At 41.3% G+C, this 26,313-nt stretch overlaps 1 protein-coding gene across 3 annotated transcripts in view; it reads right to left on the bottom strand.

Annotated features, from left to right (window-relative positions):
- Positions 1–26,313, bottom strand: part of mtmr4 (myotubularin related protein 4) — a 50,287-nt gene that overhangs the window by 5,742 nt on the left and 18,232 nt on the right. For all 3 annotated transcript variants that reach the window (XM_083904071.1, XM_083904070.1, XM_083904069.1), the window contains 13 exons: positions 19,346–19,435; positions 14,854–14,970; positions 13,314–13,343; positions 12,383–12,465; positions 8,831–8,997; positions 8,642–8,738; positions 6,535–6,648; positions 6,247–6,446; positions 3,542–3,670; positions 2,522–2,633; positions 2,193–2,388; positions 1,927–2,112; positions 1,450–1,620 (listed from right to left, as the gene is read on the bottom strand). In XM_083904071.1, the coding sequence (XP_083760197.1) occupies positions 1,450–1,620; positions 1,927–2,112; positions 2,193–2,388; positions 2,522–2,633; positions 3,542–3,670; positions 6,247–6,446; positions 6,535–6,648; positions 8,642–8,738; positions 8,831–8,997; positions 12,383–12,465; positions 13,314–13,343; positions 14,854–14,970; positions 19,346–19,435 (1,692 nt within the window). The remainder of the gene's footprint in view (positions 1–1,449; positions 1,621–1,926; positions 2,113–2,192; positions 2,389–2,521; positions 2,634–3,541; positions 3,671–6,246; positions 6,447–6,534; positions 6,649–8,641; positions 8,739–8,830; positions 8,998–12,382; positions 12,466–13,313; positions 13,344–14,853; positions 14,971–19,345; positions 19,436–26,313) is intronic.

Here is a 26,313-nt window from a genome sequence, read left to right as displayed (position 1 = left end):
ATATTTTTTCAATGAATATAACATTAAATGAATCAGAAATACACTCTATACATTGTTTATGTGGTAAACAACTATTCTAGCTGCAAACTAGTTTTTAATGGAATATGTACATAGGTGTATAGAGGCCCATTTTCAGCAACCATCTCTCCAGTGTTCTAATGGTACATTGTGTTTGCTAATCTAATGTTAGAAGGCTATTGGATGATTAGAAAACCCTTGAAAACTCTTGTGCAATGATGTTAGCAAAGCTGAAAACAGTTTTGCTGGTTCTTTGATGAAAGCAAAGTTTGAAGGGCAAAATTTTTATTTTGTATAAAAGTCATTATTTCTCATCTATTCATTCTCATTTTCTATTCATTTTGCAACTCTTTCGATTAATAAAAGTGTGACTTTTAATGGAAACACAAAACAATTGTATAGGTGACCCCAAACTTCTATCAAAATTATGCAGAAAAGAGGCAATGAAAAATCTCTAAGCAGATTCTACATGTGAATGAGCAGAATATGTAGGCGAGGGAAAGGATTTTGGTGCTGTGAGACTTCTGGTTTCTGTTTTCTAGTCTGACCTCTCACATTTGAGCAGGTTTTTGTTGCTCTACTGAGCTTTTTTAAATGTGTTTATCTGCACTCATATGCAGACAGCTGTTAATAGAGATAAGCCAAACACTTGCTGGTCTTAAGATTCTCACATCTCACATTGCCAGACATTCCAATCACAGACTTTGACAGACATCAAAACAACAAAGCTGGAGAAGCCCTAACACTACTGCACAATACTGTAAATATTCATCCATTCATCCGTCCATCATCAACCGCTTATCTGAGATCGGGTCACAGGGGTAAGCAGCTCTAGCAGGGGGGCCCCAGACTTCCCTTTCCCTGGCTACATGGTCCAACTCTGACTGGGGGATCCCTAAGCGCTCCCAGGCTGGCAGATATAATCTCCCTCTCCACCTAGGCCATGGTCTGTCCCTCGGTCTCCTCCCAGTAGGACATGCCAGGCACCCTGGTGGCATCCTTCACAGGGGCTCAAACCACCTCAACTGGCTTCTTTCCATGCAAAGGAGCAGCGGGTCTCTCCCTCCAACCAATCCCACTCTCTATTGTTCCCTCACTCCCGAGATAACTATATAAGATGAAGGGACTGATATATAGAGCTGAAAAAATAACTCGAATATAAATCGATTACTAAATTAATGAATTATTTTGATAATCGATTCATTGGTTTGAAGCTTTTTTCATGATTAAAACAAGATTTACGATTGTTTCAGCTTCTTAAATGTGATAAAAAAAAAATCTCCATTAAAGAGGAAATCCTTAGAAATTAATAAATTTGGTTTTCTGACATTTTCTGCACCAAACAATTACTCCATGAATCGGGAAAATAATTGTTAGTTTCAGCTCTACTGATATATATTGGGGAACAATACTGGGAAAACTGCCACTTACCATGTCATGACTGGGGATGTAGAGAAAGTTCTGGAAGTTCTTGTTTCCTGAGCGAAGCAGGGACCACACAGAGCAGGTGCGTTTGTAAATATTCTTTGCCTCCCTCTCGCGAGAGTTGTTACACAGAAACGTTCCGTAAAGACACGAGTATGTGTGCTGCACCAACTTGACCTGGACACACGGGAAGGTGGAACAAATTGAATCAAGGATTTGGAGAATTTGTGATCAAAATCATAATCACTCTGCCAATTCAGTGTAACAGTTGAGTGATGTCAAATTATATAAGAGGCTCTGAAAACAACAGCATTGGATCTAAACTAAAAGCTCTGCAATAACTCAAAGGAATAAACACAATGCAAAAACAGCACAATTGTCGTCTAGCGAATGTCTCAGATGTTTGAGATTTTCTGGTGAATTAGTCACAAAAACAATATCAGACAGACACGGGGAAGGAACAGGTGCTGCAAGACCACCCACCAGGAAGGCCTCATTGAACTCAAAGAGGCAGGGGAACTGTTTGAGCAGCTGGTGAACACAGTCCAGCCACTGCAGGAAGACGGGACACTGCTCGCTCACATCGTCAGCGTTCTCCTGGTGGCCACAGCGGTCCCCAAACTTATGACCGAAGTCCAGCCACTCAGTTTCTACAAGCACCTGGAAACCCTGTGGACAACATACGAGTCAGCGCTGAGGATCACAACATCTGAATACCCTGTTAAAAAAACCTCTGCGTAAATGGTCACCTCTAATGTTCTGTAATAGGGATCCAGTAGAATCTTGGCAAGGGCTACGATCTGGGGCGTGCGGTCCCACCCGTCTGAACAGTGCACCAGGACAGGGCGGCCTTCTCTCTCCACAGCTGAACACACCAGGGTGGCTGCCTTCAACATGACGGACAGGTGCTGCAGCCAGCGGGTGCTCTCCAGTGCTGAGAGCCAGCTGGGGGGGCAGAAGAGCAGACAGATTAGACGGGTACAATTTTAAATAGGTCATTATCTGTGTACTCTTGTCCTTCCGCATGACCGACGAGTGCAGAGTTGCTCAGCACTAAAGGTCAAACAGATACACTTACTTCCCTGGATCCGGGATCTGACTGCAGACGGCCCTCAGAGCCTGGAAGCTGTTCCGGATGGCGTGGATGTTCGCCATTCCCATGAACATCACCTCACAGTTGGGGTAGTACTCTGATCATAAACAAACATAACAACATGTTGGATAAAGGTCATTAGACAAACAATGCTTAGCTGCTAACACAATAGCATTATATGTTTAAATGCTTTAAAGGAGACATATTATACCCTATTTCTACAAGTTAACCTCGTTCCCTGGTGTCCTAATGAACAAGTCTGTGATATGCTTTGGTCAAAACACCTTAAGGATGAAGCTCCACAGCAGTTCAATCACCCTGCCAAAACAGTCTTAGAAATAAAAGTGCTAAGTCGAACCATATAAGGTTTTTCAGCTTGTCCTCATAGGAGAACACTTTTTGGCTCCTGGTAGAACCTTTTTCTTTTATAAAGGTTCCACCTGAAACCCTTTTGGAAGGTTCCACCAAGAACCCTTTTTAAACCCTTAATTCAGGAAAGGCGTTTTAAAGGGTTCTCTGGATCAAAATGGTTCTTACTGGAACCATTAGTGTTACCAAGAACCCTTGGAAAACCCTTTCTTCGGGAAAGGGTTTTTCAGAAGCAAATGGTTCCAGATAGAACCTCAGCCCTTGTAGAAGGACTATTTTGGAACCCTTATTTCTAAGGGTGTATGGCTTATAGGTGTATGAACAAAAACACACAGACTTGAAGATGTTTTTGAAGTTGTGCTTCAAGTACCCTTTCGAGCGTTGTTTTAGTCTCCACCATCTGAGAAAGAGATGTGGCCGTTCAGCTCGCTGTATAACTCTCTTCAACAGGTGTGACATATGTTTGTCTGGACAGGCACTACGCGGTTGATTGATTACAGTGTTTTTAATGAAAACAGATGTCTGCTGTTGCCGTTTATCAAAAGTACCATTAGTGCGTGTGAAAAATGAAGGTGTGATAGCGAAACGTAAATGCAGAAATAAATTTTTCAGGACTGAATGATTAACCACACTAACCTTCACATTCGCAGCCTCCGCCCTTGGCTCGGTTAGCCACTGCAGCAGTGTATGAGCGAGCGTCCAGAATCAGTAGCTTCTGTGGCACAGTGTTGTCATCACAGCCAGAGCCACCAGTTAGAGAGGAGTCTGTACAGAGAGAAGTCCCAGCGTCATGATTAACAGACATTGTCCACTCAAGAAAATCAATAACCCTCTTTCCACCAAGTGGCATAGTTTGGTTCAGTTTAGTATTAAATTAATTTGTGTTTGTCCGAAGGGAACCTAAACAATAGATTTGCACCGTCCCACTTTATGTTGTTACGTAGTGCGATGTACCAGTGAAATGACAACAAACGACGACATCAAAAACAAAACAAGAGACAACAACACAAGAGACAATAGAGGACACCCAGTGGTTCTTTTTTCCCTGTTAAATGTGTGGCTGCTCATCTCAATAGGAATGTTGTGGGTGGAGCTGACTGCAGTGTACCATTTTACTCTGGTACCCCAGGGGAAGGGTGCTAAAGGAGAGCTGGTTGTTTTGGTCCTATTCCTAATGGAAACGCAAAACCAAAAATAAAGTACTGTACCAAACGGTTCAATTTGGGGTAAACACAGCTTTTTGGCACCCTTCTTGTCAAAGCTAGACACACTGTTGTCCAATGAAGTTGTAGTCCTATAAACATGCCATAACTGGTCCAGAAATGTCCTGTCCAAATAACTATTAATAACTTAATAGAACTATATTATATCTGCTCGTCTCTTTCTTCTGTCTCGACCTCACATCCCTCTGTCCCCCATTTTTCTTTTCACCCTAACCGGTCGTGGTAGATGACTGAGCATTTTTGAGTCTGGTTCTGTCAGAGGTATTTTCTCTCCACTGATGCCTTGTGCTTGCTCATTGTGTGAACTGTGGGGTTTCTATTCTCTCTATAATATTGTAAAGGTTTTTGCTTTACTATGTACATCAACTTTAGATGATTTGGTGCTATACAAATAAATTGAATGGAAAGTGCAAAACATGCCATTTTTAATTATAGCATGCACTAAAACAGGCAGAGTATTCAAGGCATTTTGTGTGACTTTGTAAACAATTGTCATTTTGACTGCGTCATGTTCTTTGTTTAGCAGAATACGCTGTGTGACTTTGGTTTGATGTCACATTAATCACGTAGCTGTTGCCTTGAATGTATACTACAGACCCTGTTGAGGAAATTCAAGTGAGATCAGGGTTAATTGTTCCAAACTATACAATGGTGTGCAGAACTGCAGATATCACTTACATCCCCTCTCAATGACACAACCAGTGTTGCTATGGTAACAGTCACAAGCAACAAGCCTTCGACAGTGACTACAAACAATGACAGCTAATTACTCCAAGGTCGCAAGTGAATTACTTCTCTGCACTAAGCCAGTGTTGTGCAGCCACTGACTTTGTAAATATACTCAAGACACAAGGGCATCTTGTTTTATAAGAATAGAAACAATAAAACTATCAAGTTTCAGAAAGATGCAGGATTGTTTTCTAGTTCGTCTCTGTTGTTCTCCTTATTTCCACAGGGAATTATGTGAACTAGAATGTCAAATGCATGTACTTCTTGAACTGGAGCATGTAAACAATTCAGGATGATTTCATGCTAATTAATCTACGGCCGAATCAGTCATTGGAGTTAGCAGGAATAACAGGAAAAGCAGGGAATTTCTACATGACTATGTATGGAACTGAGTGTGTAGCCTCAATATCTTTTGACTGTCCGGAGACAATTAATTAAAAATATAAAGAAAGAAAGAATTTGCATCCTTCTGAGCATTGATGTCCCTATAATGTGATAAAAATGTATCTTGTGACTGTGTTACCCACAAGACATTCTGCCTTGCAAAATTTGAATGGTTAAAAGATTAGGAATTGTGTGTTTTTGCATCCAAGGAAGACACATTTTCAACCTAAAGACATTTCAGCTAGCTAGCAAACCAAAGGGTTTTGTTTAAGAGAAAGTGCAGTTACTCACAAGTGAACAGGTAAAACTGCTGATAAAGCAGCATGCCTAGGGTTTTTATATAGTTAGAGCGCTTTTATGAGATATGCTAACTATGGCTCCTGTGTGTCATTGAGCCACAGACCTAAAATCGCCTGCATAGAACAGTGGGGATGAACAGTTTTCAGTCTTTATTACATAACTATTTACTTCACTTTACTTCGTTCTTGGACAATTTCTTCTAACATACAGACTATATGGACACAAGTATTTGACCACACCTGTTAAGTATTGAAGTCAGGTATTTCAATCAGGCTTTGGGCTAGACCCCTTATCTCCTTTTCTATTACAACATGATTGTAATAGAAATAGCACAAAGCAAGCACGATAAAGACAAGTTTGGTGTGGAAGAACTGGACTGGCCCGCACAGAGGCCTGACCTCAACCCCATCAAGCACCTTTGGGATGAACTGGAACAGAGATTGCTCGCCAGGCTTTCTCGTCCAACATCAGAGCTTGACCTCATAAATGCTCTGCATGAATGAATGGGCACAAATTCCCATAGAAACACCAAGCCTGACCATTACACCAACAGGGAGTCTGGCTACCAAATACTTTTGTCCATATAGTGTATAACGAAAGGAACGAGGAGGAGAAACTGCATTTACTTTCACATTAAAGACACAAATAACCAGCAGCCTGACTCCTGACTGAGCCCACATTCACAAATTAAATTATAGCTTTTACCAAAATCACTATCCGAGGAGTCTGGAGCTTCCCCGCGTTGACGGCAGGCTGGTGTTCCACAGGTGCCCTTGGCTCCAGTGTCCATCTGACAGGCCTTGGCGATGGAAGTCACCAGGTACTCATCATCCGTGTTCCTCCAGCCCCACCAGCTGATCTCAGGCTGACTGCAACGGGAGATCACGGCCCCATTCCTCTGATGCCTAGAATTAAAGATTGAAGAAACGATAAGCACAATAATACGGACATAAAATCAGTTTACATATTGTATGACTGTGTGAGTTAAGCTACCTGTAGACAACAACAGGGATCCTCTTCCAGGATCTGAAGGAAGCGACACTCTCCAGCTCCTTGTCTGTGATCCAGATTGGAACCAGGAGCTTCTGAGGGTAGCTGGAACAGAGCCTAATAACAGGAAGAACAAGGGACATGGACTTTATAATAATCCTGTGTCATAGAGACAGTCCTTGAGGTGACTTTGCAACAGTGAGGAAAAAAAACTAAAGCCAAATTTCCCCATTTGAGACAAATGTTTACATTTACAAAGAAGCAGAAGTGACACACTTTATTCCCTGCTAGTGCTTGTATACAGGGACAAGGACAGTGGATCAGTTAAAGGATGTAGTGGCGTTACATCTGTAGCATTGAAATAGACGAAGTTTTCAGAGCAGCAGCAGAAATGAAATCAAAACGTGCTACCGTCTCACCCCTTCACATTTCACCCTCCTCTCTGATATTTTATTAAATTTCTATTTACCTGCTGAGTGTCTAAGGAGGGAGGAGAGAGACGGAGACACTGTGCGTGTGTTTGTGTCTCTTTCTCTCTCGCGCACTTGTGTGTGTGTGGGAGTAAAATACTGTGCTGAGTCACGGGCCTCAGCGGGCTGCAGTTAGTTTAATTAGTTGGTTGTCCTGTGCGTCTGTCTCCCTCAGCAGGCTGTGCTCTCTCTCTGGCCCCTATGAGCAGACTGTCCTCTTTTTTATTTTTTTTTTATTTGCCCGGACAGCAAAAGAGACAAGCAAGTCTGAGACAAACACACACACACAGGTTTGCTATTCTTCTTAGTAAACTGCATTGACCACCATTTATTTGGACAGCCTTAACAATGTCTAACCCTAAACTTAACCGAACCACAAAACGTGAGCTGGTTCGACAAATTTGATTTATTTGCACGTATGTATTAGAGCTTTGATTTGGTGAAATTGTTTCAAATCTGAAACATCAGACACGGCAAAGACAAGGATACACAATACATTGCTTTGTGTTGTTCTATATTCACCTTGAAAAATGACTCTGAAAAATTGCTGAGTCATTTATGGAGCATGGTGGCTGTAGTCGACTTGAATATGCAACAGTTTGCATGTGGTGTTCCTCAGGGCTCAGTCCTGGGGCCTCTCCTATTCTTAATCTATCCTCCAGATTTAAGATGCACCTTTTTAGAACTGCCTTCTCCCTCTGACCCTCCAACTTATCTATGTTACCTTTTTAGGTTTTTTATGTTCTCCAAATTTTAGCTTTCACATCTGTATTTTTATCACGTGTATTCTATTTGTTTTTATTGTGTCTGTTTTTTTAATCATGTACTGTAAGGTGACCCTTGAGTGCTGTGAAAGGCGCCCTTAAATTATTATTATTAGTTTATGTGTGAGAAAAGTGTCATGACTGTGTTAAAATGTAAACAGAAACTTTGCTGTAGTGTAGTCCACGTGACCACAGTTCATCTGGTTTTATTCACACGATCCTTTCTTACCAATAAACTTGCTAAATAAACACACCCTGCAGAACGTCAGAGCTCTAAGGAGGCAACAGTGTCACTCAGTGTACCGCTTTAGTCCTTTGTAAGCAAAATAAGGATTGTTTGGAACATAATCCACATCTGGATTATTGGCAGAGAAGAGGATTATTCAGCAGCAGATGTGTGCTGTCAATCTATAGCCAGGGTATGGAAAGGAAGTTTGACACTGTGAGCTGGAAACAAGTGCACCCCTTTGCCCACCGAAGACACTCCATCCATGCCAGTGATGACAAAAGTATTGATCATGGAACTTTATAAAAGTAATATTAGTATTTGTTTTCTCGTTCTTGTCATTATTTATACATAATCAACCATTCAAGCTTAGATTTGTCCTTAAGGAACGACTACCCATTTGGTCTAACCACTCAAATTTCAGGTTAAATTTCAAATCCAAACTTACTATGACACCCCAAAACCAGAGTTCTTACACTCCCATGGATGCACACACGTTCCCACTTCTTTCACAGCTTTCAAACATTCTCTGAAACCCTGTCACTCACCGCTCACTTCCTAAACAACCGCCGTGACACCTTACATCATCATCCCTTGTGATAGGACAGAAATGTCCACTGCTATTTATAGGAAAAGAATCTGTGACATACTTGTAGTTGGAGTTTATGTCCGACACTCTCCAGATGTTCTGCGTGTCAAAGCTCATCCTCTTGACCTCCATTTCCATTCTGTGACGCACATGATCACCTACACACGCACAGCACAGAGGGAAGAATTATTATGGGAACATTAACAGTTTAACAAAGTAAACAAACTTTTGTGTCGGGATTTGTGTGGACCTGGGCGACAGAGATGAACGTGCTGGTCCTCGTCGTCAGTGTTGCCTCCGAGACACCAGGCATGGTAGGCCAGAGCGAACAGGTCCTCCAGCCGGGACGGGTGAGCAATGGCCTGGATCAGACGTTTGACCCACTCCTGGCACAGCTTGAATGTCGCAAAGCGGCATCTGTGGTGAAACCGGAGGGAAAATTATAAGGATTAGTGGGATCCAGTGACAAAATTCAATGTAAAAAAATCTGGGATTTGCCAGCCTTTAAACATAGTAGAGCAGGGCCCATATTTATCAAGCGTCTTAGAATTACTCCTAAGAACCCTGCTAAGAGTAGACTTATGAGTTTAAAAAAATTCTTCGCTGAAAGTTGCACTTAAAAGTTAGTTATCAAGCGTCTTACTCACACTTTCAGCGAAGTGTAGGACAGAATCTTAAGTGTCACTCTCAGAGCTGAATTACGACAGTACTATGTGCCGTAAACTGAATTTTAGGTGACGTCACTTCCGTGTCCATAGAAATGACCAATCACGGAAGGGAATCGCTTGTCTAAGAATAAAGAAATATCGCAGATTCCGCAGGTGCTCCCGGATATTGTCGAGCACTCACATGTGCCAGCCTACGCTCGTCATTGATTTGTTAATGACCACTACCTATCAGCGGGTTGCATTGTAATGTCGGAAAACCTATCTGCGGTCCACAATGGACCAAGGCTGAACTGTCACAAGACATTGTCAAGGAATAACAACCTGGAAATAATCGCAGACCAGTTTATAAGACGCATCACTACCAGAGGAAACACATTCCTCACCAATTAAAAATAATGGTGAGTGACAAAACGACAAATTAAATATGTTATAGCCTACTGTGGTACTATGTTTTAAAGGATGTGTTGGAATGGTTTTGAATTGCGGATTTGGTCCATGATTTGCTTTTATTTGAACCTTTTTGCTGTAGATTTGGTGGTTATCATTATTTCCTTCCTGGTGTGTGGTTAGTAACACTTTAGATTTAACCTACATTTGTGTCATGAAAGCCAGTTGTGATCACTGACAATATCATGAATATCAGCTTTTGATTAATTATTGAGTGAAGTTGCTGTGAGTCAGTAGGCTGTTATTACCTTAAACTTATAGGCCGTTACGGTAGCTACGCTGTTCAATCCAGGCTGTGGTGTTGGGTTGTGGATTTTGTTTTTCCTTTTTATTTTTTCTTCATCTGAGTCTTTTGCGTTAGGGTTGCATAATTGAGATTAAAATCCTCTTATGCATCACCAGTGTGTAGACTGTTTTTGAGAAAGAGATTGTGTCCGTGTGCGTGCGTGCGTGCGTTCATTTTACTATGAGACGAATGTGCGCGTGTCAAAATAGCAACAATCATGCAAGCACAATGATGAGAACCCACCAGCAAAAACATAAAAAAAACATAAACATCGGCACCCCTGCCATTTGATCAGCTGCTCGTCATCTGACAAAGCCAGGACATCCTTCTCACCTCAGTGCCATCCCCTGCTGGCAACTCCTAACCACTTAAGACACCTCTGGAGGTCTCTTAAATATCTGGGAGAGTAGGAGTGATTCTTAGACTTAAGAAAGTTGATGAATAGCTTTTATTCTTAAGTTTGAGAGTATGACTAAATTTCACAAATTCTCAGGACTTAAGTGTAAAATGGCACTCTAAGACGCTTGATAAATACGGCCCCAGATTAGCAACTACAACTGGAAGGAAGTACCAAAGTTTGACTGAATGTACCTCTTGGGTCATTCTTTTGAAAAATTCCATTAGCCATGTAAATTTCAAAATGGCACCATTACATCAGAATTTAATTTCCTGGGTCGATTTTAGTGATTTTGGTGTCAAATGATAGGCAAAAATTCTATTTAATTAATCAGAAATCCTTTTTATACCTCTTTCTAATATTTTTTAAAATAATGAACATGTGTAATGTACTGCACAGCAGTAAGCAAAGGATTCAGCTCCTGATGAGCAAGTACATAATTTTTGTACATTTGTAATAAACGTTTTGCTGGAATAATGCAGTTATGGTGCATATTTTGTACATTAATCTGGAAAATATTGAAAATTGTGAAAAAGTGAATGGCAGAAAGAGATATACAAAGGATTTCTGATTAATAAATTCAAAATTTTAATAATAATAATAATAATGCATTATATTTAAGGTGCCTTTCAAGACACTCAAGGTCGCCGTACAACAACAAAATAAAAATAATAAAAATAAAAATAAAAAAATAACAAAAGGTAAGAGCAACGGGTAGAGAGTTGGAGAGTTAGAGGGAGTAGGCCTGTTAAAAAATGTGGGTTTTCAGATGGGATTTGAAGATGGTGAACGAGACAATGTTCCTGATGCCGGGGGGGAGGGAGTTCCATGGCCCCGATGGTGGTCAGACGGGCAGGAGTCGCAATGAGGCTGATAGATGAGCCAGATCAGTTTGACAGACGAGATCTTCCAGGTCTCGCGATAAATTATCGTGAGGCCTCCTCCTCTTCCGGTGAGACGGGGCTGACTGGAGTAAACAAACCCAGGTGGTGTAGCTTCATTGAGCTGAGAGAAATCATTAAGTTGTTGCCACGTCTCGGTTTGATATAAAAAGTCATAAAAAGTCATACTTGCGGTCGAGGAGCAGGTCATGGAGCAGACGTCCTTTGCTTGTGAGAGAACGGATATTAATTAAACCTACTTTGATGTTGCAACGGTCGTTGGATAAGCTAATGTTAGCCGCCGCTCTGGGAATGCGAGCTAACACACTGTGGTCCACTTTGCGGGTAGAGATTCACGGTCGACGGCGTTTCGTGGACCAAATGGAGTTTAGGCAGTGGAGTCATCAATGTGGAAGCTTCGTCGGGAACCACGGTGGATGTATTTCCGATATGGCAGGCGAGCGATGTCCGGATAGAAGCGCAGCATCGGCAGTTGGATGAAACCGAAGCTGGAGGAGCTCAACAACTGTGTATTGGAGTAGGGCTGATGATGGATTTAATAAGATAGACATAATAGTCCAGAGGAGAACAAGCCTCACAGGCAGGTAAATCCCGCATGATGAGCGAGTGAGAGGCACCAGGAGATAACGGTGGGGAGGAGTAAGAGCGCCACGAACAGGTAAAAGACGTCCATAAAGATAAACACACACGGTGCTAACAGCAGATCGTTTGCAGAGTCAGGACGAAAAAAGTTCAGATAACAGTTAAGATCAGAAAGGGGGAGAAAGGGGGAGAAAGGGGGAAAGGAGGGGGAAAGGGGGAAAGGGGGGAGAAAGGGGGAGCCGGAGAGCAATGGCAGCCAACCGCGCCAGCGTACGCTCAACAGGAAGTAGTTTTAGCTATCATTTGACACCAGAATCACTGAAAGGCCGAGGAAATTAAATTCTGTTGGAAATTTACATTTTTAAATTTACGTGGCTAATATGATTTTTCAAAGGAATGACCCAGGTACATGCAGTCAAATTTTGGTGCTTCTTTCCACTTGTGAAAGATTTTCCTGGAAAAAAAAAGAAGCAATAATCTGCTCTACTAACAGGAGCAACAAAGTGACTGTTCCCTCTACCTGACAACTTTGGAGTCTTTGCAGATAATGTGCAGCTGGAACATATCTCTGCTCTCCACATTCTCTATGAGCCTGAGAGGCACCTGTAGGGGGAGACAGAGAGCACAGATGATGAGCGTGACGGCCCCACTGTTAGAGCATGCAACATATCGGCACAGAGGTTACCACCCTCTGGTCTAGGCTTTGTACACATCGTGCAGTTTTTACCTCCCGGTAGAGAAGGAAAGGGACTCTATAGTGTGTTTACTGTGTGTAGATGGAGGATTTTTATAGATTTACAGACTAGTTCAAGTGATATAAACTATGACTCACATTCAGCCGTTCACACATTCGTAGAAAGCTTCAATAGCATTTATACATTTCCACTCAAACAGTGGCACAAATGTGAAGGACAATTTTGGTTTTTAGTATTTTGCCCAAGTACACTTCAACAAAACAGATGGGCGGAGCTGGGGAATCATCTGTTCTGCATCTACTCCAGACTGTGTTAGACTGAGATGTTATGTTTGAATAAAAAGCAGTGATTTACAAAATCATAGACGCTACTTCACATTTGGACAAAAAGACGTGCGTTTCTGGACACAAAAAAATCTTTTTTAATCAATTTTTGTGATTTTGTTACCGAACAATGAGGCTTTCCTACATAGGAGCCATCTTAGTCCAAATTGGACAAACCAAAGATCTGGTCTAGAAGGCCAGCACCATTTTATTTATAGGTCAGTCGCAAGGTCAGCCAACGCACTACATCACAATCACAATTCAGCGATGTGCTTTCATGGAAAACTGTTGTAATAAATCCTGCGTAACCACTTGGTGAAATGTAAATTACAATTTGCCCTGGGTGAACTGTAATATTGTACAGGAGGAGCTACATGACTAAGCTGTCTAGACTGTGCCAGAGGGTGATGTTTTTTTTCATAATGGTACTCACAGATATGTCATTGTCCACACCTGGGTATGTCTAAAACACAGTGACACCATGGAGCACACGGACAGAGAGACAGAGAGAGACAGACAGAGGGAAGGAGGGAGGGAGGACAAAAGACAGGAGGAAATGGAAAACACTATTAAACCAAAAAAACTTAGGAGACAAAAGGGAAATGAAGAGTTAAAGGGAAAGAAAAAAAAGTCATTGAGGATGATGGATAACTGAGTGGATTACACAGTGTACTACTACTACGACTTGTAGCACATAACCAAACCAAATGGAAATAATGAAGAGAAAGACAAACATGAACAGGAGCAAAGGGCAAGAAAACTGTTATGAAAAAAGGGGTAGGTTGTGAAAGGGTGATGTGGGTAAGAGGTTGTGGCCTTTAGGCCTCCATACAGAGTCCATTCTGGGCTGCTGGAGTCAAGGCAGGACACCGACTAAGGATTTAGCTCGTGTCAATTCAATGCATTAATACAGTCTCTTTCACACTAAAATTAGAGGGTAATAAACCTGGGGAAAATAGCTCAAAAAAGGCGATTAATACCATTAAGATTGCGTCTGAAGAAGAACCATGTAGTTACTATTTTGTGTCATTGACTTTGGTCCCTCTCTCAGTCCTTTTTATTGTTCTGTTAATTAAATAAAAAAATATTGTGCTCTGTCACAAGTTGTAAAAAATAAAGTTTGCCTCAAACATTCATGGCTGCCAGAAATGAAGGAGACAAAGACGAAATCAGCGCTTTCACCCAGGTCTTGCAAGCTGATAAAAAATGCAAGACCCAAACCACAGACGATAAAAAACAGTGTGTATTTCACAATCATTTCACCCAGTAGTGAATTCTGATTAAACACATTCCCATTGGTCAAAAGCCCATTTAAACCTTCCAGTGTCAACTGGTCTTTTGACCAGTGGAACTGGAGTATTAGACTCCACTTGGTTAAAGTAGGGTCAACTGCCTCCTGAATACCCTAATGGTCTGTTCTCCTCCTCCTCCTTTTCAAGTGCATGTCATCTTTTCCACCAGGATTCAGCTTCTGGAATAGACGGCAGGGAATTGGGAAAGGAGGAGGAATTTTGCTGCCAGCGGATGCAAACAATTGGCCTATTTGTCTTTGAGCAAGGCCTGACGTCAACAGGAGCAAGCTGGTGGACATCAGTGCCAATGGGGGCCAGGCCTAGGTGCCTACATGTCACGTTAAACCTCTCCTGCCGAGGCATCAAAGGGCCCACCTCTCCCTGAGGTACTATCCTGGTGCAAACAACGTCACACCAACAGCTCTGGGAAACAAGTTAAACAACTTTATGGGAACCTAATGTAAATATTTATAGGTTTATTGAGCTTGGTAGCACAATTATGTGTTTTTAGATTTTATTTGGCAATGAGGGAAAAAGTCTATGAGTGTTCAAATTCAACATTAACCTCCGTTCTCTCGCATTTTGGCTTCTGCAGTGATGTGGCATGACAGCATGTGCCATCTGGACTCAAGTGGAAAATCTGTGGTTCCTCTGCATGTTCAGTGTCTGGCTTGTACTCACGTTGATGACAGAGTCCTTGAACTTGATGTGGAGCCTGTAGTTAGAAATGGCAATAATGGCTTCATCGGCATGGCCAAGATATTCCACCCCTTCCCCCTGAAGAACTGGGAATGGCACCTGTAGGGACACCAAATGTCAGCATAGTATTCAAGATACAGAAAAAAAAAACAGTTGGCCTACCAGTAGCAATAAACAAAACACACACTAAAGTGGATGTACGCACAAAAATCAAACATTGCATGTCGGATGGTTGGACTGACAATTGCACCTTTGGACTCACTGACAATGTTTTTGTTTCAGCCTCACTGCTTGCTTAGCTAAAAATGTTTTGAACTTATGACGAGTTAAGCCTTGAAAACTGGATTTCCCATTGATTAGATATGTTTGATCCTGAAGACGGTCGTTTAAATCTATTTTATTCTGACATGGTTCAGTAGAGTGTCAGTGTTGTAAGACAAAAATAACGGCCAATTAGCATACTTTACAGGACATTTGTGAGTACAAAAGGCCAGAATGAGTAGACAAACGACTGGGAGAGAGACCGTCTCCACCAGTGCTGCTGACAGGACACTGTGCAGAGAAGTCCCAAACTGTCCATTAACACTCCTATTTGTACCCATTTCATTCCAGGTTGAGGCTTCAGCCTCAACGAGACACATAAATTAACATAACTGGCTCCAACAAGGCGGTAAAAGAACACATTTTCCTCTTCATTTTGATGCAGGGCAAAATATTTAAAAGTCAGCCACACGGAGGAGGCACACAGACACAGTTGGCAGCTTTTAAATGTGAAGACTGAGGCGTAGTGCAAATTTTCCTCTGTAGTAACAATCAATATAATAACTATTATGTTATTATATTGATTGCAGTAGTACACAATGGATTCGGTTAAGTATGAGTTTTTATGGATACTGTTCATCAGGAGGATTTAGACTACAACATAAACATTTTTGAGTCGCGTTGAATTAATCATTCCTTCTGCCTGGTATTTCCCACACAAAATGGAGATGTGTCCATCCACTGACTTCTTCAGTTTCTAGTCACCACTTCTGTTACCTCTGGCACCTTAAACATGATCATAATCTCTGTGGAAGACCAAAGGGACCAAGCTCTGTGTGTTTAGCCGATAGTGGGGACAACAGCGTTGCCTGGAGACAACATTACCTCATCCTACATTAGCATGCATTGCTGAGTCATGGAGAGGTGCACTGGCCCCACTGATGCATGCTAAAAGAGGCCACGCAGCCAGCCAGACGGGGGGGGGGGGGATTATGGTGAGATGCCAGAAAATCAGGCTCACTTGAAACAACATTTGCTAATACGGTAAAAAGCACCTTGGTCAGTGCGCACAACACACGAGCTAGATGCGACCGACAGACGCATAAATAAATGTCAACATCTACTGAGTCAGCTTACTTTTCATTACTCACAATAAATAAAGAAGACAAACTACCATCAGACGCATCCAAAATGAAAGGGGACCGATTTTTAAGAAGAAATATTGTGGATTGGCAAGAGGTCAGGAGCTGTCGGTACATCTGATATTTGATGACACCAGAGAAACCCCCTGACATTTATCACTGCACCTGCTGTTGCTCATCCCTAACTGGAAGCATGATGAAGGAGAGAGAACACAGCTTAAGCTGGGAAATGGAGCATGTATTATCCACATGGTAAATACAGGCACTGGTCCTTCTGACACTCTGTGCTAGAACTTCCAAGAAGTGGAATATTTGAAAAAACAACAGCTTGAGGATAATTCGTTATTGATTATTATATTGAGTATTGAGTCCACTTCTCTGTTTAAACATCATGCATTCAAATTACATGTATATATCATTTGTATACACAAATAATAATAAAAAAAACAAAAGCTGATTTAGGCAAAAAAAAAGATCAAGTAAGAAAAACCTCATCAAAATAATTTTTGCCGTTACTGTGAATTATGGAAATGTAGCTAGTTCACGTTACAGTACATTCTGCATTGAGAGCAGCAGAAACGTCTGTAATGAGAACGTGCAACTCCTGCTCGCTGCTCTGCTGTGGGACAGAGTTAACACGGCCTGCTGATCGTGTCATAGTAAACATGCTGTTCAAACTGCGAGCTGCATTTAACAAGCTGCGCTCCAAAAGTAGGTGCATGAATCACCGGCAGCCAGCAAGTGCAGCAGAGGATACTGTGTCACGTTTCCTCTACGAGGCCACCTTCAGCTGCAGCTGCATTAAAAAAATAAAAAATAGGGAGAAACAGAGCGGGATAGCTGAAGAGAGAGAGAGAGAGAGCTGAAAGACCCATGAATAACACTCTGACTTGTGAGTCGTGACTTCCGGTAGAAGCAGCCAGGCTGTGCAAAAAAATGCACACACACCTCTAAGCATGCACCACGGCCTGCACGCACACAGTGGGGAGGAGGCAGCGGTGGGGGATGAAACATGTCGGGGAATGCCTGCACACTTGCCTGCAGGAAAACTCTGTTAAGAGACGTCAGCTGTCAATGAAACCGTCACGAGAGTGCATCACCAAAAACATAAAAGCAGAGACACAATGTCTGGCTTCATGTGAGAAGGAGAGGGATCCATTAAAGTCACAAAAGAAAATGTGACAAAGGTGACAAGGTTCAGCTTTGCTTTTTCGGCTCTTTAGCATGTAGATTCCCTCCAGTCTTAATATGCACTACCGTTCTAAAGTTTGGGGTCACTTAGAAATGTCCTTATTTTTTGAAGGAAAAGCACTTTTTTCAATGAATATAACATTAAATTAATCAGAAATACACTCTAAACATTGTTAATGTGGTAAACAACTATTTAAGTCTGGTTTTCATGGAATATGTACATTGGTGTATCAAGGCCCATTTCCAGCAACCATCTCCCCAGTGTTCTAATGGTTTGCTAATCGCGTTAGAAGGCTATTGGATGATTAGAAAACCCTTGAAAACCCTTGAAATCAGTTTTGATGGTCCTTTGACGAAAGCAAAGTTTGAACGGCAAAATTATTATTTGGAATAAAAATCATTATTTCTAACATTGTCAATGTCTTGAAAGTGTGAGTTTTAATGGAAAACCCCAAAAAATTGTTTAAGTGACCCCAAAATTTTGAAAGGTAGTGTACGTCTTCTCAGGAAATTAAATAAATATGGAAATCTGCCAAGCTATTACTGGCGAACACATTAAAAACGCACCAGTGTATGAAGTTTGAAAATACTGCCGACCCCCTTGTCAATGAAATTAAATATCCATCCAGTGGGATTAGCTTCAGCTCCCCCAGCTGACCCTCAGAGGATTAACAATATGAATAATGGACGGATTGATCAATGGCTGGGCTGATTATTGGGACGAATTATTGAATGGACAAATTATGAGAAGTGTGCTACATCCTGAAGGAAGGTCACTGAAACTCAAACGGAAACTGGCTTTGATTAACACCACCCAAAAAAAAGAGAAGGTTAGGGAGTCCAGGCTGAGCAAATCCCTCCACCCTCCATCATCCAGTTCTCGAGACACATGATACTCAGCTCCATTAACCAACAGATAGCCAGAGAGCATAATCCCAAAACCATGGAGGACACGGAACAAGTGGCCCATCACAATTTTGCTAGTGGCATCCTACCGTAGAATAGACTTAGAATTCTTGTCACTTCATTGACCTAAAGGCTTTCTGCCGCCCAGTTCTTTTTTCCTGCTGAAGTGACTGATTTATTCGTCGAGAGTGTGTTTTCCTGCATTGTTCACAAACAGAAACAATCTGCTAAAGTTCCTGTGACCTTCGTGTCTGTTCGTTATTTTTTTTTTGCAATAGAAATATAGCAAAACGGAAACGGAAACACCAAACCAGGAAGTCATGATCGAATCGACTGTTTATATGAACACCAATCCCAATGATCATCAGAATATGTTTCCAAAATGGGCTGCACCAGATCAGAGTCTTCAGATTGGCATGTTTACCTGACATATTTTGATACTGATCTGTTCTTTCATTTTAATTTTCCTCTCAGTGTGACAGGTAAAATGTCTGAGTCACACCTTCTTTAGCCCTTTCATACTAAAGCTTTGCAAACATTCACAGCTTACTGCTTTCAAAACCTTCCATCTGATCTTTGAAGGTGTTGTAATAATATTTTTTATCTCACTGACAAATTCATAAAATATTTGATAAATATATACGTAAGAAAATTTTTTTCTTTTAAATGCCTTATCTGTGCAGCGCGTGGGTGATGGCTGCATTCAAATGAAGATATTTAACTCCGTCAACGTGCTTGCTTTATTAGCATCATATGTGAAACAGTAGCATAGCGCTTTGCTCCCCTGTGGACAAGTGCTGCCATCTCCGAGACGGTGCCTGGCTGCAATCCTGCTGAGTCGTGACTTGCAGCAATACCTTGGCGTTCACAAGACACCACTACCACGTACTACCCTGAGTCTGTGTCATCAGCGTGGTTTAGAGGAATTCTCCAAGGTCACTCAAAGGTCAAGCCTTTAAGATGGGTCATCTAACCTGAAGGCTGTCATCCTCCTTCACCAGCTCCTTCTGGGGGAACAGGTCCTTTGCCTTGATGTACTCCAGACTGGGAGGCCCCTCTTCACCCTGTCAACACACAAAGACAAAGCACAGGTGGTCAGATATATACGGTAAATAGCTTAATGACAGCAATGTCCCAACATAGAGGAGAAAACTGTGAAGATCCTTGGGGGAAAAAATGTCACATACTGTGATCTGTACTGAGCATATTTCAGCTTGGTAAAATTCCAGCAGCTTAAGTCACAGACGTCATGAAGCAGATTAAACATCGACTACAAGAGATCCAGAATTCTCTTAAAATAGCGGGAAACGGTTAACCACATGATCCTGGACATCATTTTTTCTGTTTTGATTGATAATGAAGCTGAAGGAAGGAATAATACTCTGACACGTTTGTTTTCTTTGCTTTGGCACTGCGTGGGTATGTGAATGATAGACAGGACTTGGTAGTGAATCGTGTAGACTTCGTGACTGGGTGTTACAGTCATGAACAAAGAAAGATAGTGGGACTCAGTTAAGTATTTGACAAACATAGCCAGTTTTTCCACAAGGCATTCATATTTTAAAATTAAATAACTCCCCGGTGAGAGATTTTGATTAATTTAATGCCACTTTTACTGGTTGGCATCCATGCAAATGTCACTTTATGAAGCATTCACTTGCTTAAATGAATGGTTGGCTAACATTTGACTGCAACATTTTAAGCAGAAGTGAGAATGAAAGAGGAACAAAGAGGGCAGTGAAACCTATCAGTTAAGCTTAGGCCAATCAAGAAAGAAATAAATAATCATGTATTCTAGCTGTAAAAATCTATATTCACATGTGAACTCAAAACCTCGTTTTGAGAGTTGTCCTCGTCGTGCTGATATTTGAGATGCGATTTATTATTCATTAATTCGTTGTCGCAGGTCACTGGAGCCAATTGCAGTGAACACAGGGCGAAAGGCCCGGGGGGGAACACCCTGGAGAGTCCATCACAGAGCCAACACACCATTCACTCCCTGCATGTTTTTGGACTGTGGGATGAAATCGGAGTACCCAGAGACAATGTACACACGGGGAGAACATGCAACTCCATGCAGAAAGGATCGCGTTTGAACTGGGTTGTGAACCAGGGTGTTTTTGCACTACACTACACAGTTTTCCATTGGTGGGCCAGAAGAAGTACACAAGCTGATGAGGCAAATATTCAATAGAAAGAAGCAGTAACAATAATATCACAATGTCTTACGGCTACTAGCGCTCTTTGTTTACATCATCAAGTTGCGTCTTCTTATCCATCTGTTGTGACCTGGATGTCTGCACCACCTACTAATTATCTCGTTTCTTCTTCTGCATACAATGCATTAAATGAGTTAGTCCAGTGATTGGTGATAATCCCAGTGTGGTTTTTTCCCGTATTACTGTGCTAGATCTGGCTTCTCCGTCAGGGTATGACCGTATGTCGATACGTTTCTTAATGAAAAGAGATATAAAGCCCTGAAGGCTGACCAGAGGGGTGCAGAACGCAGTCATCTGTGGTTTATTTCAGTGGAACACAGCCATATTGGTCTCCTGTTGTGCCCCAGGTCAAATAACTACAAACAAAAAAAACAGTGGAACCTCCCTGATGTCTGAACATGGAAGAGCCCCTGCTGTGTTTCCAATCATTGCATGTGTCATCCAAAGGTACAGACATGAATAAACCTCATGATGAGCAATCCCACTGAGATGACAGATGGAGATAGTATCCCCACAGTCACCAAATTATATTTAAACATGGGAATCATGTTAAACATGGGAAGCTAAAACACATTTTAAGAGCCTCTATGGAGCTGTCGGATGTTAAAAGGAAACAAAAATTAAAATACCTGTTCAGAATTACATTAAAATGTCTGGTTGCACACGCCAACATAACTTTAGACAGAGGTTTCACATATATAGACTAAACAATACAGAAAAAGCTACCTACTGTGAGTTAATGATGCCAAGTGTCTACCAGGTATTAGTGTGTGTGCGTGTGGCGTCTATAAAAGCAGCTGATTAATCATGAGAGTAAACATAAGATGTTGCAATTTGCTGCTGTCATTTTTGTACTGATGGCTTATTATTGATACAGAAGGTCTGTGTGCGCGTGAGAGATTACAACATTAAATATAATACTTAACTACACAATACTACACAAATCCATCACACATTAAAATAAACAGCAGTGCTGATGACAGCCATTCATTGAGGTGGGAGTCGATGCTGTGTCAAACTCTGATGTCCACACACACACACACACACACCTTCAAAGATACACCAAAGCGAGTGCCATGTGGTGAATCCTCCAGATGATGCAATTATGTTTGTGCTAATTATGTGTTTCCACACACTTGCGGCAAGGGTGGAAACTGCTTTCAAGCATAACAAAGCCAGTGAATGTTCCACCGTACCTCACTGTAAAATACTACGACTCAAACATGCTACTGATTAGAAAATGTGCATCAGTGAAGGCATATTCATGATTAGATTAAAAATGTGATTAAAAAGATACAAAACTGAACAATGTTTTATCAACCAACCACGACCATTAGCAGAAATTATGAAATTTGCAAGGTTTCTTGAATGCATTATGAGGCCCCTCCTTTAACTTAAACATGCTGTGGACCCCAAAAAAGGTAATGACATTTACAAGGGTCATTGAATGCATTCAGCTGCTGAACCCTGCATTACACTCACTAGCTATCATGCACTTGAGTTTGTTATCGTTTGTGGAGTGGAGAATTGCTCTCTGACAAAATTATGTCTGAAGTAGGAACGTAAATTAAAGTCTGTCGCGTGGATTTGTGTGAAGCAGTAACACTTTTTACTTCCTTCATAAAGACCACAGTGAAGTTCGTTTGAAGTAAGCTCACGTTGCTGTGGGGAGAAGAGAAATATTCAGTACATAACCCCCAGTGCTTATCAAATAGCATTTCTGCTTGAAGTATCCAACCCTTCTCCAGTCAACATTAACTACTTCAATGTTAGACTAGTAAAATCCTCAAAATATACCCTTTTTTGAACCAAATCAGCCCGTAGCATCAGGCTAATAAGACAGCTGCACCTCATCACTTTCACTTATTTATACCTGAGAAAAGGTGGAACATGACAGTGGCCATCTGTCAGAGGTACCCTGCATGGAGGTGTGGTCATTAAAGGTTGAAGCGACACTGTTGCTGGGCAGTCTGAACCACCAGGCTGCCATCCACGATTCCAGTCACAGATCCATTTGCTTTCTTTAAGAGAATAAGATTTTAGTGTGGCGTGCCAGACCACTACCATAATGTACTGAATAAGCTTTCATTATAGAAATTCAATGCCAATAAGTCAAGAGGAGCTTGCATTCAATATTCACACACACACACACACACACACACACACACACACACACACACACACACACACACACACACACACACACACACACACACACACACACACACACCTTCAAAGATACACCAAAGCGAGTGCCATGTGGTGAATCCTCCAGATGATGCAATTATGTTTGTGCTAATTATGTGTTTCCACACACTTGCGGCAAGGGTGGAAACTGCTTTCAAGCATAACAAAGCCAGTGAATGTTCCACCGTACCTCACTGTAAAATACTACGACTCAAACATGCTACTGATTAGAAAATGTGCATCAGTGAAGGCATATTCATGATTAGATTAAAAATGTGATTAAAAAGATACAAAACTGAACAATGTTTTATCAACCAACCACGACCATTAGCAGAAATTATGAAATTTGCAAGGTTTCTTGAATGCATTATGAGGCCCCTCCTTTAACTTAAACATGCTGTGGACCCCAAAAAAGGTAATGACATTTACAAGGGTCATTGAATGCATTCAGCTGCTGAACCCTGCATTACACTCACTAGCTATCATGCACTTGAGTTTGTTATCGTTTGTGGAGTGGAGAATTGCTCTCTGACAAAATTATGTCTGAAGTAGGAACGTAAATTAAAGTCTGTCGCGTGGATTTGTGTGAAGCAGTAACACTTTTTACTTCCTTCATAAAGACCACAGTGAAGTTCGTTTGAAGTAAGCTCACGTTGCTGTGGGGAGAAGAGAAATATTCAGTACATAACCCCCAGTGCTTATCAAATAGCATTTCTGCTTGAAGTATCCAACCCTTCTCCAGTCAACATTAACTACTTCAATGTTAGACTAGTAAAATCCTCAAAATATACCCTTTTTTGAACCAAATCAGCCCGTAGCATCAGGCTAATAAGACAGCTGCACCTCATCACTTTCACTTATTTATACCTGAGAAAAGGTGGAACATGACAGTGGCCATCTGTCAGAGGTACCCTGCATGGAGGTGTGGTCATTAAAGGTTGAAGCGACACTGTTGCTGGGCAGTCTGAACCACCAGGCTGCCATCCACGATTCCAGTCACAGATCCATTTGCTTTCTTTAAGAGAATAAGATTTTAGTGTGGCGTGCCAGACCACTACCATAATGTACTGAATAAGCTTTCATTATAGAAATTCAATGCCAATAAGTCAAGAGGAGCTTGCATTCAATATTCACACACACACACACACACACACACACACACACACACACACACACACACACACACACACACACACACACACACACACACACACACACACACACACACACACACACACACACACACACACACACACACAGTAATACCTGGTAGATACTTGGCATCATTCACTCACTTACTTATGGTGCACTCCTGACAATGCTAGAACACAGTGTATCAACCGACAGTTGTGTTAGACTGCTACATTAATCCAAGACAGTCTGCATCCACAGAGTGTTTCATGGATGTTTTAGTGTTAAATATTAAACATCATCACAAAGACAATATTCCTGGTTGTTCACCAGAAGGTTTTTATGACCGTAAAACATGGACACAGGCATCTACACAGTCTGTGAGGTAGGGGACTTGGGAATGCATTCGTTTGGAACCAATGATTCTGGTCAGAAAATCTGTTTTGAGGACACTTTACGGTCCAAAAATAGTGTTTACATCCAGAAAATGTATGTATAATTATATGACTTGGGATTACATCAGCCAGGTTATAAGTATTGGCCATTAAAGATCAAACATCAAAGTGCATGGAGACTGCACACTCAAAGTCCCACAACCTCGTCAGTCTCTGGCTGCTATGACACCAATGGCAACTGGTGCATCCGTGCACACAGATGGGCTTTCACTGTAAACAGCTGATGAGGTCGACTTCAGCCAATTTTCTTTTTTTTAAATAACTTGCATTGGGTGATTTTTCTCAGAATCTTCTTGTTGCCAAGAACATTCATTCTTTTCATCCAAAAGTTTATTTAACCAGCTTTTAGATTTTGCAGACTGGAGAGATGGACATGTTGTTCAATAAAAAACTATTTAAGGGGCAATATGTAAGCATTGTGTTATATTCATTCATTCATTCAGTCAGTCTTCATCTTCTACTACTATCCTGCACAGGTCGCCAATTCATCAAAGGGCCACATAGAGACAAAAAGCTATGCGGCTAAAATACTGAATGCTACCAATCTTTAAAAAGCCCCTTTAAAACAAAATGTTGCAAAATTCGGTGGTCACTTCGTGGACAATCGGGAAGGTTTGACAGGATTTGGAGCCCTTTTTTTGTCCTAGTTAATGACACGCAATCTACATTTACACCAGACTGATTGGGTGAATTAATATAACATTGTACGCTAAGGTCACTTAATGATACGTTTCATCTTGCTCATTTAAAATGTTTTATTTTTTCTTTATTTATTTGTTTGTTTTCTTTTTCATTTGAAGCTGTCTTTCCACACTTTGTTTATCTCAATTTTTTTTTTTTCTGTTATGTGCTGGGGGAGTGTACCGAAAAGGGGAGGGGGGGATGGGATTATTTTGTCTTCTTTTTTGCAGATTCTACCCTATTGTTGTATGGTAACATTGTTCTGCATTCTGCATTTGTGATTGTTCTCTGCAAATAATAAAAAGAAGTTTAAAAAAAAAACAAAAAAAAAAAAAAAAAAAAAAAATGTTGCGCTGGGAGAAGAAAAACACTGAGAGCCTGCTGTGGTAAAATCCATGCTGTAAGATATAGATGATTGAGAGTGGAAGGAAAGTTGAATAGAGGCCTGCGGATCATTTTCTTCAAAACAGGAAAGCAAAACAGAAAGCTACAGCTTCTCTCTGTGCATGCTAAAGGTCACTGTTGTACAAATATTTCACACACACCCATTCAGTTATTGTGTGTATAATTATTATTTTTTTTTTTTATCAAACTATCAGCCAGGAAAAATGAAAGAAAAACATACAGACATCTGTGTGGCAGCAGCCAAAAGCTCTCCTGCAGGCAAACGTGATATTTTAGCTTCAGACCCTTTGCATGGTAACACTGAAACAAGATGAGGCCCAACAAATCTGTCATTACATTTGTAAACAAACGCAGTGAGGCACTTCACTTTTCACTGCACACTCTCCACAATCAGCTTATAGAAGATTAAAAAGGAAAAGAGAAATGCTCGTCACTTTTTTTGCCGCCCCGTAAAGATGGAGCACAGCTTGTCCTGTGCTCGACACATTTTTGCTTTGTCACTGCTGTTAGCCAGCGCGCACCCATCCCCCCCCCCCCCACCTTTGCCCAAACCAGAAATCAAAAACCTGGGAGCCGACAGGCACGCGCACACATGGATATTGCTCTTATATGCCACTATCAAATATAAATGTCAGAGTTGTTAGCCCATGTGATATCTTGATAACGCTTATCGCTGCATCAGAGAGCGTATCAGACAGCAGTTGAGCACGAGCTAATGACACTGTACATGTGGAGACTCATTTTCATGAGATGAAAAATTTAATTTAAGTGGGGAAAATGTGTTAGTGATCGTGTGCGATAGCAGAAAGGAACACAATGTGACAAAACAAAGGTAGAATGGGTAAGAGAGATTGAAAAAGAGAC

The sequence above is a fragment of the Microchirus variegatus genome (assembly GCF_963457635.1).
Source record: "Microchirus variegatus genome assembly, chromosome: 2".
In the NCBI taxonomy this organism is placed as follows: Eukaryota; Metazoa; Chordata; class Actinopteri; order Pleuronectiformes; family Soleidae; genus Microchirus; species Microchirus variegatus.
This window is presented reverse-complemented; position numbering and strand designations above follow the sequence as displayed.